This window comes from Stegostoma tigrinum, chromosome 38 (assembly GCF_030684315.1).
Source record: "Stegostoma tigrinum isolate sSteTig4 chromosome 38, sSteTig4.hap1, whole genome shotgun sequence".
In the NCBI taxonomy this organism is placed as follows: Eukaryota; Metazoa; Chordata; class Chondrichthyes; order Orectolobiformes; family Stegostomatidae; genus Stegostoma; species Stegostoma tigrinum.
The window spans coordinates 15,883,367-15,898,734 of record NC_081391.1 but is presented as its reverse complement, the minus strand read 5'-3'; the positions used below and the strand labels follow the sequence as shown (position 1 = coordinate 15,898,734).

Below are 15,368 nucleotides of genomic sequence, written 5' to 3'. Positions count from 1 at the left end.
CCTTTCTCCTGTGGTATAAAATGTTATGATTGGTTGAAATTTGGCATTCTTGCATCCATCCATATCAGTGCAAGATGAAAAGCTTTGGCGGTACTACTCTTGTATCAGCAATATTCAAAATCTATACTGTCAAGAGACTTTATAATAGCAAATTTGCATTATTTTTGCCCATTCTTTAGAGGCTACGTAGGCTCCCAGTCTGCTTTTTGACTACAAACAAAATGCAAACAATGATGAGAAAATGTTTGTCCTGTTACAGGCAGGAATCAAAGAAAACAGTTCAGAGGAATGGAACTGGCCAAGTTGATCAGGCAAAGAGAGATGGACCAAATGGTCTCCTTCTGTATGCCAAAGGATAAATCTCACGGAGTTCCTGTGACAGAACTGAACCTTGCCATTCTCACCTAATTTACAACATCCATCATGTCATATCGTAAATGCCCAACTCATCACTTCAAGGTCAAATGATATGAGTGATCTATAGATAGTTACTGTTGTTCTTTCAGTTTTCTATTAAGCTTTAACCCGTTATCTATTGTTCTGATGCTCTCTGCTCTTTGCAAGAATGGGGGTGGGGTGGGAGGCAGAGATGGAGTTCCTATGTGATTGACAGCTACTAATCATGAGAGTGGCATAGTGGGAGTATCATTGAATTAGTATGCTATTGTTCTGGGGTCATGGGTTCAAATCTCCCTCCAGCAGCTGGTGGAATTTGATTTCAATTGATAAAATCTGGAATTTACACTAGTCTCAACAAGGTTGACCACAAAACTATAATTAATTGTTGCAAAAGACTATCTTGTTCACTTAATGTCCCTCACGGAAAGGGATCTGCCTTACGGCCTACTTGGGACTCCAGACCCAGAGCAATGTAGTTAATTCTTAACTGCCATTCAAAATGGCCCCAGCAAGCCACTAAGTTCAGGGGCAGTTAGGGATGGGCAATAAATGCTGGCCTTGTCAGTGACACTCATATCCATGAACAAATTTTTTACAAATCTTGAGCACTGAATTTGAGGCCTTTCTAAAAGTTCATTCACAGTGTGTACGGCTTTATGGCATGATCAGCATTCGTGACACATTTTAATTGATGAAGATGTTGAAACACCTTCTTAATATGGCTCCCTGAACTTTTTCTGTTAGTCTGAAGGCTCATACAGGCCAGACTGGTCAGTACAGCAGATCTCCTTCCCTAAAGAGCCTCATTTAAAGCAGATAGAAACCCAACAGCAACCATGGCAACCCAGTAGCTTAATCTTTACAAATTTTTACTTCAGAGTTTATTTAATCAATTGAATGCAAGTTCCCTGGTTGCCATGGTGGCATTCAAACTTAAATCACTCAGGCCTCTGATATCCATTTTCACAAAATACGCAATTCCCTAGTCACTATTTTTTCTTGCACTGAAAGCTTGGTTTAATTTTAGCTCGTAATAGTTCTTTCAAAATGGATCATGAAAGATGGGCAGCCATGTTGAAACCCGTCACCAATGGCACAATTTCAATAAATACTTTATTCCTGAATGAGAAAAAAAGAACTTGCTCTTAAAAGTAGTCTGATGTCTGTATCACAAGCTAAAGAGTAAACAATTCCTACAGCTCTAAATGTTCTTGGTTAAACTTCCAATTCATTATTCCAGTTTTAGAAGCCTGAATTAAAGACCTTGTGTCTCCACCAGCCATTTAAATATCAGCCTGCCACCTAGGCAGGGGACAAGTTTAATTATGAATAAAATCAATCTGCCAACCTCCCTCCAACCTATCACACTTTTTGACCAGGTCAATAATACCACTCCCCTCTGACAGGGCAAGTTTGTATAGTTAAGTTAGTTAAGGAAGCCCAAGATGGGCTAGATTAAGAGAGACGCATTTGTGTCAGATCTCACTCATTCTGATTTAAAATTGATTTAGATAATTTAGATGGAATCTTGAAAATATATGATGCTGAGCTGAGGCGAGATAGCTTCCATTGCCAAGCACCTGGTTACCCCAAGAGTTGAGAGTCATTGGAACTCCTTGCACTGAGAGCTGAGTCCTTCGGTGTATTTAGGACTGAGATAGTAAGATTTTTGATCAGTCGGGGAATCAAGGGTTATGGGGATAGGGCAGGAAAGTGGATGTGAGGAATGTCAGCTCAGCCATGATCCTGTTGAACAGTAAAGCAGGCTTGAGGGGCCAAACAGTCTACCCTTGTTCCTGTTTCTTATGGTCTTACAGATGGGGATGGCGATGGCCGAGTGGTATTATCACTGAACTGTTACTCCAGAGACCCAAATAATGTTCTGGGGACCTGGGTTCAAATCCCACCAGGCAAGACGGCGGAATTTGAATTCAATAAAAAAAAATCTGGAATCAAGAATCTACTGATGACCATGAAACCATTGTTAATTGTTGGAAAAACCTATCTGGTTCACTAATGTCGTTTAGGCAAGGAAACTGTCATCCTTGATAAGAGCTGGATGAAGACAGCAGGCCTAGAAGCATCAGAGGAGCAGGAAGGCTGACATTTCAGGCCTAGACCCTTCTTCAGAAAATGTCATCCTTACTTGGTCTGGCCTGCATGTGACTCCAGATCCACAACAATGTGGTTGACTCTTAACTACCCTCTAGGCAGTCAGACATGGGCAATAAATGCTGCCTAGCCAGCGATGCCCTCATCCACTGAATAAATAAAGGAAAAAAAAACATCTTATGGAACATAAACATAAAATGCCAGGACAGCAGGACAGGCTTCCGTGCAGTGGGAGAGGAAAAAACAGTGTTAAGGTTTCAGCTCTGTCACCTTGTACCAGAACATGTTTAGACCACTCCAAAATATGCTGACAGTTTCCCTCCCTAAAAGGGGCCAGGACTGTTAGCATTGTGAAGTTATTTTGGCTGAGAAGAAGGATATTTTGGCCAATCCTTTAAGTCTGGCTCTCTGCAGGGGAATCCAGTTGGTCCCATTTCCTGCTTATCACTGTAGTCCGGCTATGTTATTTCTGTAGACCCATCCAATCTCATTTTAGAAATCCCTGATAATTTCCACCTCTTCACAGATGCTGCCAAACCTGCTGAGCATTTCCAGCAACTCCTGTTTTTGTCCCTACTTTTAATTATCTAAATCTTGTCTTTGTTTGTTTTATCAAAATGTAATAACTGGCATTTATCCAAATTAAACTCCATTTGCCACTCTTCAGCCCATTGACCCAATTGATCAAGATCTCTTTATAATCTTAAATAACCTTCTTCACTGCCCACTATATTATAAATCTTGGTGTCATCCGCAAACTTACTAACCATGATTTCTATGTTCTCATCTAAACAAAAGTGGACTCAGCATCAATCCCTGTGGAACACTGCTGGTCACAGGTCTCCAGTTTGAAAACAATCCTCCATCAACACTCAGAGATAGTAGGAACTGCCGATGCTGGAGAATTTGAGATAACAAGGTGTAGAGGTGGATGAACACAGCAGGCCAAGCAGCACCAGAGGAGCAGGAAAGCTTGAGAAGTCCACATTGATACCATTGGGCTGCAGGGTTCCCAAGAGGCATATGAGGTGCTGTTCCTGCAACCTTCAGGTGGCTTTGGGTGGACTTCACAAGCTTCAAAATCTCCCCATCCCTGACCGCATCCCAAAACCAGCCCAGCTCGTCCCTATCTCCCTAACCTGTCCATCCTTTCTCCCACCTACCCACTCCTCCCACCTCAACCCCCACCTCCGACCTACCAGCATCATCCCCGCCTCCTTGACATGTCTGACTTCCCTGGACTGACCTATCCTCTCCCTAACTCCCCACCTACACTCACCTTTACTGGCTCCATCCCTGCCTCTTTGACCTGTCTGTCTCCTCTCCACCTATCTGCTCCTTTATCCATCTTCCATCAGCCTCCCCCCCTCTCTCTCCATTTATTTCAGAATCCCCTTCCCCTCTCCCATTTCTGAAGAAGGGTCCAGACCCGAAACATCAGGTTTCCTGCTCCTCTGATGCTGCTTGGCCTGCTGTGTTCATCCAGCTCTACACCTTGTATTCTCCATCAACACTGTCTCCTATGGTTAAGCCAACTCTGTATCTAATTGACAAGCTCACCCTGAATCCCTTATGACCTTACTTTCCTAATTAGACCACCAAGTGGAGCCTTGTCAAAGGCTTTATGAAAGTACAAGTAAACAACGCTTACTGCTCTGCCCTTGTCAATCTTCTTGGTTATTTCCTGAAAAACTCAATCAAGTTCACGAGACAAGTTTCCCTCGCCCAAAACCATGCTGACTATCCTTGCCTCTTCAAATGCGTATAAATCCTTTCTTTCAGAATCACCTCCAACAACTTATCAAACTTGTCAAACGCAGACTCATAGGTCTTCAGTTCCCAGGCTTCTCCTTACAGCCCTTCTTCAACAAAGATGCAACATTAGCCACTATCCTGTCATTCCGCACCCCAGCCATAGTTAGAGATGATACAAATATTTCTACGAGGAGCTTTCAATTTCCTCCCTTATCTCCCACAAAGTCCTGAGATAGATGAGATCAGGTCCTGGAGATTTATCTCCCTCCATATTTTCTAAGATCTCTAGAACTTCTTCATCTATAATGTGAACTGTTTTCAAAACATCAATATCTATTTCTCAGAATTCTCTGGCCTCCATTTCTTTCTTCACAGCAAGAACTGATGCAAAGTATTCATTTAATATCTCTCCCATTTCCTGAGTTTCAACACGAAGACAATCCCTTTGATCTTTAAGGGGCCCTATTCTCTCTCTAGTTGCTCTTTTGCTCTTAATATACTTGTAGAGTCCGTTTAGATTATAGAGACGTACATCATGAAAACAGACCCATCAGTCCAACTCGTCCATGCTGACCAGATGTTTTAAACTAATCTAGTCCCATTTGCCATCATTTGGTCATATCCCTCCAAACCCTTTCTATTCATATACCCATCCAGGTGCCCTTCAAATACTGTAATTGTACCAACCTCCACCACTTCCTCTGGCAGCTCATTCTGTACACACACCAACCTCTGCGTGAACAAGTTGCCCTTACGGTGCCTTTCCCCCCTCACCCCAAACCCATGTCCTCCGGTTCTGGACTCCCCCACCCTGGGGAAAAGACCCCAACCACTCACCTCCCTTTCCTTATTTGCCAAGGCAATCTCATATTCTTTCTTTGCCTTCCTGATCTCCTTCTGAAGAATGCTCCTACACTTTTTATACTCTTATTTGATCCCAGTTGTCCATATCTAATATATGATTCTTTTTTATTCTTTACTTGAACTTCATTATCCATTGTTCCCTAATCGTACCAACCTTAGCCTTCACTCTAATATGAACAGGATTCCTCTGAACTCTCGTTATCACACTTTTGAAAGCCTCCCGCTTATCAAATGTTCCTTTATTTGCGACAGTCTGCTTCAATCAATTTTTGAAAGTTCTTGTCTCATCCTAGTAAAATTTTCCTTACTCTAATTAAAAGCTTTAATTTTTATGGAAAGCTTAAGCTTTTCCATAACTATTTTAAAACAAATAGAATTATGATCACTAGACTGAAAGTGTACCCCTGCCATCTCCTTAGTCACTTGCCCTGTCCTATTATCCAAGAGGGTCGAATTTTGCTCCTTCTCTGCTAGGAATATTTACATAATTGATGAAGAAAATTTTCTAAACACCTTTAACAAATTCTTCACCATCCAACCTTTAACACTAAAGTAGTCCCAATCAATGTTTGGAGAATTCTTACATATATCTGAGGTGTCTCTACATTTTTGATCCTCAGTTTCCCTCTAACAATTGAGAGGTCTATAGTACAATACCATCAGGGTGATTATTCCCATTTTATGTTTAATTTCAACCCATATATTTTGACTTGACGGTTTTTCAGAAATATCTTCTCTAGCTCTAAGAGTAATGTTTTCTTTGATGAAAAAACACCACTTCCCTTCTCTTTTGCCTCTTTTACCGTCCTTCCTACAGTTCACTGCTCATCTGAGAGGACTACTTCCTTCCTGATTGCTCTCAGAGAGACACAGATTTTCAAACAAAGCTCATAGAATGAGCAGGTGAATGATGGGTCACAAACACCCTTCCTGGTGCTGGGATGCTCTCACCCCAATAGCACCGTGGGTGGGCCTGCACCACATAGACTGCAGCAGTTCAGGGCAGCAGCTCACCACCACATTATCCAGAGGCAATTAGGGAGGGGTAACAAAAGCAAGCATTGCCTTGTTCCCAACCAAACACTTAATGAACCTATCCCTACTTGGCCTATTGAGCCTGCTTGACCGAGTGGGAACCAATGGCAGGTACTCCGCCTTCTTAGTGACCTCCTCATTACAGAGCTGGGGAACGGAATAGAATATTACACCACAAAAGGAAGCCATTCAGTTGAACTGTCTGTACTAGGAGACAAGAAAGTTAGATCAACAAGCCTTCATTCATGCTTGAAAGGAAGCCCAGGCTGAGGGAATTAATATGGGTTGTTCTGTGGTTTACAAATGTAGATGTAAAGATCATGGAAGGATGACATTCGGCTTGTTGTGCATGTCCCTGCTCTTTGCTTGAACAATCTCATTAGATCCACATCACCTGCACTTGCTTCACTTCCCTGAGAATCTTTCTTTGCAAGTGTTTGGCCAATTCCCTTCTGAAATTTGACTGAAATCTATTTCCACTGCCTTTTCAGGCAGACATTCTAAATCACCCCAGACACTAAAAAAAGAGGATCCTGACATTGCTTCTGGTTCCTTTGCCATTCACTTCAATCCATGTCCTTGGGTGACCAGCCATTATGACAGTGTGAAGGCGGTTTACCCCTGTTTGCTCAATTAAAATCCTTTATTATGGTGAAAAGCACTGTGATATCCACCCTCCCCGGAGAATAACTCCAGCTCCTCCAATTCCTCCGCCGTACCAAGGGGTAGGTGTTTGGTGAGATGATGGCAGGGAGTAATATGGGGAGAAGTAACAAGAATAGACTAATGTTGCTTCTAGGAGGAAGAGAAGAATCAAACAGGAAGAGAAACCAGCTCACCTGCTCCTTACAATGCAGTAATGTGTGGTATTTGTAGTGATGGAGAGAGTGGAATAAGGTGTAAAACTGCAATTTCTCTGCCTCCACTTGGAAGTCCTGGAAAACAAAGCAAAGGATGGTCTCAGTGATCAATGAGGATATAGCATGGGCACTGCCAGCCTGAAGATACCCTGCAAACCAGCCAGCAACCTCCTCCCCTCCTCAAATGTGCACAGACAAAACTCAAAGGTAGGCGGGAAAATAAAATCATTGGTTCGTCACTCATATACCTGATGGCCAGAGCTATCCTGATTAGACAGATCCCACCCAATCCTGCGCTCTTCCTTTTCCCACCTTCCTCACCCGGGCAGTTATCCAATCCCCTGGGAAAGGCTGTAAACCGAAAAGAAAAGGGGGTAATCACAGTCTGAAAAAAATTCATCACTATCTCTTTCAGGCTATCAAAAATAGTCGAGGAGAAAACAGCATTACAAAGCTTTATTATAACTAATCTGCAGTATGATATGAGTCTGTCCTAGTGAGGAACCCTTTGATTCAAAATTAAGAGGGTTTGAAATGATTGCTGGAGAAAGTCCAACTTCTTGATTTGCTGATGTGTAAAAGATGGTGTTCAAAAGTGAGCTAATCTTGACGACAGTGAACTGCAATAACAGAAATCAAGCTGCCAAGCTACTGTCTTGCCAATGGCATGTAGCATTTCAGGGCAGGAAGAGGCCATTTGGTCTGTCGTGTTTGCAACAGCTCTTCAAATAGGCGTCATTATGGGGGCCAACCTCTCTCCTTGTCGCCATATCCTCACACACTATTTCTATGCAAATGATCACGGAATGCTCTCTAGAATGCATCAATTGAACCTGTCTCCAGCACAAATTCCAGGCAGTGCATTCTATACCCTAACTACTCACAATGTGAAAATACTTTTTCTCCCACATCACATTTGTTCCTTTTGCAAATTACTTTAAATCTCTGCCCTCGTGCTTACAAGTGGGAACGGCTTCTTCCTATCTACTCTATCCAGTTCGCTTATTGTTTTGAAAGTCTCCACCAGATCTCCTCTCAGCCATCTTCTTTCCAAGGGGAACAGACCCAGCATCTTCAATCTATCCTCATCACTAACATTTCTCATTCCAGGAACCATTCCTTGAAATCGCATTGGCACTCTCCCTCCAATGCATCTTTCCTACAGTGTTATGCCCACAACTGGACGCAACACTTCAGCTGAGGTGTTACAAGTGGCTTATACCGCTGATAGGAGCCATTTCTACATCACTGAAATGAAATGGAGCAGCTTTCTGAGCAACAAATGTCGTTCAATATTTCAGCATTGGTTAACGACTAATAGTTATTTTTCCCAATCACTTTTTTTTGTTGGCAAGTCCGTTTGGTGAAGACGAGAGACAGAGCCTGAAAATGCCCAATTTAAAGGGATTTGTATTTTAAATAAACAGAGGTATCACTATTATCAAATAGTGTGCTCTTTTGCAGCAAGTCCCCTAAGTGTAAAGCATCAAACACAGCAGACAATCATGAAAACATAGTCAGGAGACAAAGACCCATTACCCTGTGCTGCACTCACGTGCACCAGTACCAAAAAATATTCACTTATTTAGAGTCCCTTGCCTTTTGTCTCTAACCTCTTCTTTTTAAATTAGCAACGGATATGAAACCAGGCAGATAGGCTCAAGAGGTCAGCCATCACCGCTTGCCACTACATTCCAATGTCACCGACTCACGTACAATTTCATGGGTTCTGCTGTGTTCATCTGAGTGGCCGTGAAAGTTGGGAGAGCGATAGGTCAATTAGCTGTTCCACACAAGAGGCATTAGAAATGGCCTTTCCAAACATCCTCACATCCCCCCAAACCCCGCAACGCTGACCTGGTGCAATGTCACTTTTCTTCCGAAAAATGGGTTCCACTATGCAGCACCATCCATCCCGCACCTTGGACTGTCCCTAGGACATCGGATCCAACTGTTCAACTCGATGGCCTCCCCCCCAAAACAGCCAGGGCTGGCTGGGCAGGTGTCCTACCTGTGTCCGTGGTACATTCTTTTTTAGTTGGTTGAGTGTCTTCCGGTTATAAGGTGTCCCAGCCACTTTTAACTTCACCGAGCTGGCCGGGTTGTTCTTGCGGTCCGCATCACAGTCCTCAACAACCAGTTGGGGGAATGCTTGCAGCCCCTCCTGTAACACACCAGATGCACATGGCCAAAACGTGACCAGATGGTCTACTTTGTCCAGTCCACAGACCAGCAACGCTCACAGCACTCATGAAGTGTAAATGCTGCATCAACATCACAAAAGAGCCATTTGCACAGTGACGCTCAATTCTTCAAATCTTTACTGTTCAAGATGCCTGCCATCCATAAGTGGCATCTCAAGTGTTCACCTTGCATTGAGTGGTATGAAGGTGCTGGATATGCTTGGTAAACACAAGAATGTTAAGTCCTATGCATTCCAGCCGAAGTGCCTTTTTAATGTCATGATAATTGCTAATTATTCCCTATCAACCCTTCTGGCACTGAAAAGTAACTATTCTCAGTGGACAGTCTCATTCTTTCAGGTTTTAATTGTTGTTAAAGATTAGAAATATCTAATTTTAAAATGTTTAAAACTATTCCTTTTCCTTTCTCTTTCTCAATCTCATTTTTCTTCCTCTCACTTCATTTCTCTGTCTTTAACCAATTTAAGTTATCCATTTTCTCAGACCTTACACTGCTAATTTCTCATCCTTCGATCAGATAGTAAGTCAATGTTCTTGTTGCTTGTCCTGCTCAGTGAGGTCCCAGGTGACCTGTTCTCCTTGCTGCAAATCTGTCAATTCACACCTTGGTGATCATGTGAACAGCCTGAATGTGACAAGGGCAACTCTGGCAGCAGACAAATTAAATGCAATGCTAAAACAGACATTTATTCAAATACTATATTTAATTCTTCGCAATCACACTGACCTAATAATACATTTTCTTTATTAATTCATGGATGTTAGGCCAAATTTATTATCCATTCCTCGTTGCCCTGGAGAAAGAGCTGCCTTCTTGAACTGTTACAGTCCTGGGGTATGCAGGAAACCCAGTGCAGGGAGGGAGGGAGTTCCAGAATCTTGACTCAGTGACAGCGAAGAAACAGTGATAAAGTTCGAACCCAGGATGGCATGTGGATTGGAGGGGACACCTTACAGATGGTTGTGCTCCTCATGTATCTGCTCCACCTAGGCAGTAGAGGTTGTGGGATTGGAAGATGCAGTCAAAGGAGCCTGGATATGTTACTGCAGTGCTACATCAGTGGTGAAGAGAATGAATGTTGAAAGGGGGTGGATGGGATGTCAATCAAGCAAAATGTTTTGTCCTGGATGGTGTGGAGCATCTTGAAAGTTGTTGGAGCTGTGCCTATCCGGACAAGTGGAGAGTATTCCATCATGCTCCTGAATTGTGCCTTATAGACAAGTAAACAGGCCTTGAAGATTCAGGTGATGAGCTACTCATTGCAGAATTCCTAGCTTCTGACTTATTCTTGTAACCACAGTATTTACATGACTGGTCTAGCTCATTTTCTGGTCCATGGTGACACCCAGGACATTGATATTGGGCAATTCAGTAGTGGCAATACCAATGAATATTGAGGGGAAATACTTAGATTCTAATTGTTGGAGACGGTTATCACCTGGCAATTGTGTGGTAAAAATGTCACTTGTCACTTTATCAGCCCAAGTCTGACTTTTAAGTGTTACTATTCCTTAGACTGGTGTAAATGATCAGTATTGAAGTTGATTTACTTTTTAATTTAGTTCTGTCTTTCCTCAGTACAGAGACACACTGTGCAGTTCAGTCATCTTCATTACCACGTGTATGAGTTTGTCACCTGGCTTTACAGTATTCAGTAAGTAAACAGCATTTATACGCAATCCTTTATTATATCCTATGGAGGTAATTTTAATTTTAAGATGGATGTCAAGGATTCTGAAGTTAGGAAGGATATTCACTAGATTATCAGGAATGTAAGCGCTCATCGATTCTGATATAACTAAGAGTAACTGCGACTACTTTTATTTCAGCAGTTAGGGAGAGAATTAGTTAGGGTATAAAAATAATGATGATGTTACAGAGGCTGACATAGTCATGATGGGCCAAACGGTCTCTTTCTGTACTGTAAAATTCTAATGATTCTAAAAAAGGAGAAGCCATTTTTATCAAGAGGATAATTGGCAATCAGAGGGCACAAATGCATGATATTTGGCCATAGAATCAGAGGAAAGATGTAGAGTTTTGACTTTTGTCTTAAAACACAGACAGTCTTTGTGACGTATATGAAGAGATCGTGGATATGGACATCACTGGTAAGGTCTGCATTCGTTGTGCATCCCTAAACACCCTTGTACTCAGTGGCTGGTAAGGCCATTTTCAGAGGGCAGTCAATACTGCTGTGGGTCTGGAATCCCAGGTGGGCCATATCCAGTAAGGACAGCACATTTGCTTCCCTGAAGGGCATGTGTGAACAAGAAGGATTTTACAATCAATGATGGTCTCACCATTACTGGGACTAGAATATCTTTATAATCCAGGTTTTTCAATCCTGATTTCAAAGTCCACCAACTAATTTGAACATATGCACACCCCAGAGCTTCAGCCTGAGCCTCTTGATGATGACCCTGTGATCTTACTACAATGTCACAATCTGTCCTCAATGTTAACTTCCAAAAGGGACCGAGATACATATTTGTAAAGGAAACCTTTGCAGGGATAAAGGGGGAGAGCACAGAGACAGATTATCACCAAGGCCTCAAATTTGGATCTCTCAACCCTCACTGCGTCCTGCTTCAGTACCCTCTACCACCACCAAGAACCGTATCTCCCTCCAAATGTGGCCTCTTGTGAAATGCCAACAGCGTGTGCCCCTCTGTTGGCAGCTGTAGAAATTTACTTTTTAAAAAATCCCTACAGTGTGGAAACAGACCCTTCAGCCCAACAAGTCCACACCTAACCCAAGAGCATCCCACCCAGACACACCGCCCCCCCAACCCACCTAATCTACACCTTCCTGAACACTACGGGTAATTTAGCATGGCCAATACACCTAACCTACACATCTTTGGGCTGTGGGAGGAAACCCATGCAGACACAGGGAGAATGTGCAAACTGCACACAGACAATCGCCTGAGGCTGGAACTGAACCCTGGGTCCCTGGTGCTGAGGCAGCGGTGCTAACCACTGTGCCACTGTGCCGCCCAGAAGCCTGGGGTCTGAGCTCCATAATTCCTTTCCTCAACCCCTCCGTCTCATTCTCTCTTCCATTAAAATGTTCCTCAAAAGCCTAATTCTTGGCCCAAGCTAAATTTTTCTGTTTCAGCTCAGTGGTCAAATTTTGCCCGATTAGGCTCCTGAGAAGTATCTTGGGATATTTTCACAAGCCAAGGCACCTTTATGGTATCTAACATTCACAAGAATACAAGAATTAGAAGTAAGAGCCTACTCTGCCACTCAATGGCATCATGGCTGATCTGCTTGTGGTCTTGGCTCCCTTTTCTTGCCTGTTCCCCTTAGCCCAAGACTCCTTCATCAATCACCAATTTGTCTAACTTGGCCTTGAATGTATAGAATGATCCAGCCTCCATTGCTTGGAAGGAGGAAAATAAATAATTCCCTCAACTCTGTTGTAAATTGCTAATTGTTAAGCTGTGCTTCCTGGACTCCATCACTTGGAAATATCTTCTCAGCATCTGTCATGCCCCTGCAAGATCTCATGTTTCAATAAGATCCTGCCTCATTCTTCTAAAGCCCAATGGGTGCAGTCCCAACCACTTTTTCACAAAACCCCTTCAACCCAGGATGAAGCAAAGTAGTTAAACAAAGGAGCCATCAAGGACCTCCATCCTTATTTGTGTGATATGAACTCCACACCTTCATGTCTCACTGACCCTCAGGGTGTACGCTTAACTTAAATAAGCAATCGACACAGATACCTGGAGTGAGGAGCTCAGGGACACGCGCTTTGTCACGCGTTTCTTATGTTCTGTTAAAATTCCATCAATTTTCCTCATGGTTGGTAAATAGAGTTCATCTACAGCCAAAAAGCAAAGACACATGTCAGCAAGCAAACCTCAAAGCAGTTTAATTCCTTTTTTCATATTCTTTGATGGGGGGTGGGCATCGCCGGCAAGGCCAGAGTTCGTTGCCTGTCCTTAACTGCCCTAGGACTTGGTGACTCGTTTGTCCATTTAGGAGTGTAGTTCAGTGTCAACCACATTGCTGTGAATCTGCAGTCATGAGGTACCAGGCTGCATAAGGACTGCAGATTTCCTTCCCTAAATGGATGGATTTTTTATTGGGTTTTTACAACCGCCAATAAAAGTTGTCATGGTCACCAGGGCTGGGACTAACCTCACATTTAAATTCCAGCAACTTCCATGCCCCGAAGCATTGACCTGGGTCGCTGCATGACTAATCTAGTCTCCTAACACCATGCCATCCCTCTAACCCATTACATTTTCAGAAACTTTGACAAGTTTTCCTTTGAAAGTTTGCATCTCAAACACTCCCAACAGTGGGTTCTGTAAGAATCCTTGAAACCCGACAGCATGGAGGTAGGCCATTCGGCCCATCGAGTCCACAGTGATCCTCTGAAGAGCATCCCACCCTGATCTAGCCCCCAACACTATCCCTGTGACCCTGCATTTCCAATGGCTGATCCAGCCAGCCTGCACAGCCCTGGACACTAGGGGAAATTTCACATGGCCAGACCACCTAATTTGCACATCTTTGTGATGGTAGGAAGAAACCAGAGCACCTGGAGGAAACCCATGTGGACCTGGCGAGAATGTGCAAACTCCACACAATTGTCTAAGGGTGGAATCGAACCCAGGTCCCTGGCGCTGAGAGACAGCAGTGCTAACCACTAAGCCACTATACCACCCCTGTGTTAAGGGAGAGATCAGTAACAGAAACAGTGAATGAGACACACAGAGGTGAGATGCAGTGCATGGGCTCAAAAGGCACAGCCATGGAGGCTTGAGAAGGGCAACGAGGGAGTAGAGAATATAAAAAGAAATGAAAATATTAAATGGATGGGGAAGAACATCAAATGAATGAGGCTGAAAAGGCTCACTCAAACCGTGTACAGAGTTTGCAATTTGTTCATCGTCCCTACCATTGTTGGCCTCAATTGTCTCGATCATGGCTGGGTCAAGGGCCGCACTGACCAATAGCTCGATGTAGCTCTTGTACATCTCCTTCATTGCCCGTGTGTTCAGGATGCGGCCGGTCGGGATCCGTTCTGCAGAACAGAGACGCGTTCTGGTTAATTGCCTGTGTTCAAATTATGTGATGCTATTTAATTTGCGAATGCAAAACCCAAATGACACAGTCCTCATTTTCTGAGTTTAAGATGAGTTGTGTGCCACTGAGTCTGTAGAGGAAAGTGTCCTCAGGGATGTGTTTGTGTCTCTGCACAGTTGTATTGCTGTCGGTCCATTTACCAGGAAGCAGTCTGTCTTCCTCAGATGTTTATTCTCATTTCATTGTTCAATACAAACTCTAGGCTGCTCTCTCTCCTTCCCAATCAACTTTTTCGATAAAAAAACCTGCCTTTTTATTCCCCCAGTAAACCACTATGCAATCACCCAAATAATCTTGAAGCAAACAATTAACAAGCACAAACAAGAACAGAAATTGCTGAGAAAACTCAACAGGTCTGGCAGCGTCTGAGGCAGGAAATCAGAGTTAACATTTCAGGTCCAGTGACACTTCCTCAGCAAGCACCGTCCACTGGGCATGAACAAAAATCAAGAGAAGATAGGGGAAAAGGGAAGCAACTAAGTTCAGATGGAGTTCCTGGTGAAATAAAACACCTCAGGCCCTGCAGTGCCCAGCTCTCTCTAAAGGAATGGCAGCAATTTTTATTTATATCAACCTCTTCAGAGATTTTATTACAAATCTCTGAAGTTTGAAGCCAGACAACTTGGCCTACAGGCAGACTACCACAAAAGCCTTCCAATAAAAAACATCAGAGAGATAGCAAGAACTGCACACGCTGGAGTCAGAGATACAAAGTGTGGAGCTGGAGGAACACGGCAGGCCAGGCAGCATCAGAGAAGCAGGAAAGCTGACGTTTTGGGTTGGAGCCCTTCTTCAGCAAGAGTGTTCTTCCAACTCCATACTTTGCTATCCCAAAACAAAAGTCTTTTTTTGTTTTCTTTTACTATCCTGAAGTGCTCTTACACACAACTGAACACTTTATTTTCCTATCACCAAATCGCCCATGGTTTTTGTTTCAACTACTAACCACCATCAGTAAATCACCTGTGTTTTCCAATCAGTTAGTTTCCAATGCAAAGTCCATTAAATCTGTGTTCCAAAGAGAATCTGCAG

At 43.2% G+C, this 15,368-nt stretch overlaps 1 protein-coding gene across 1 annotated transcript in view; it reads right to left on the bottom strand.

Moving 5' to 3' along the window:
- Nucleotides 1-15,368, bottom strand: part of LOC125447080 (proline-rich protein 12-like) — a 90,230-nt gene that overhangs the window by 8,392 nt on the left and 66,470 nt on the right. Inside the window, exons 12-15 of the mRNA XM_048521175.2 lie at nucleotides 14,149-14,274; nucleotides 12,965-13,062; nucleotides 9,037-9,189; nucleotides 7,005-7,100 (exon numbers count right to left, since the gene is read on the bottom strand). Of these exons, the coding sequence (XP_048377132.2) occupies nucleotides 7,005-7,100; nucleotides 9,037-9,189; nucleotides 12,965-13,062; nucleotides 14,149-14,274 (473 nt within the window). The remainder of the gene's footprint in view (nucleotides 1-7,004; nucleotides 7,101-9,036; nucleotides 9,190-12,964; nucleotides 13,063-14,148; nucleotides 14,275-15,368) is intronic.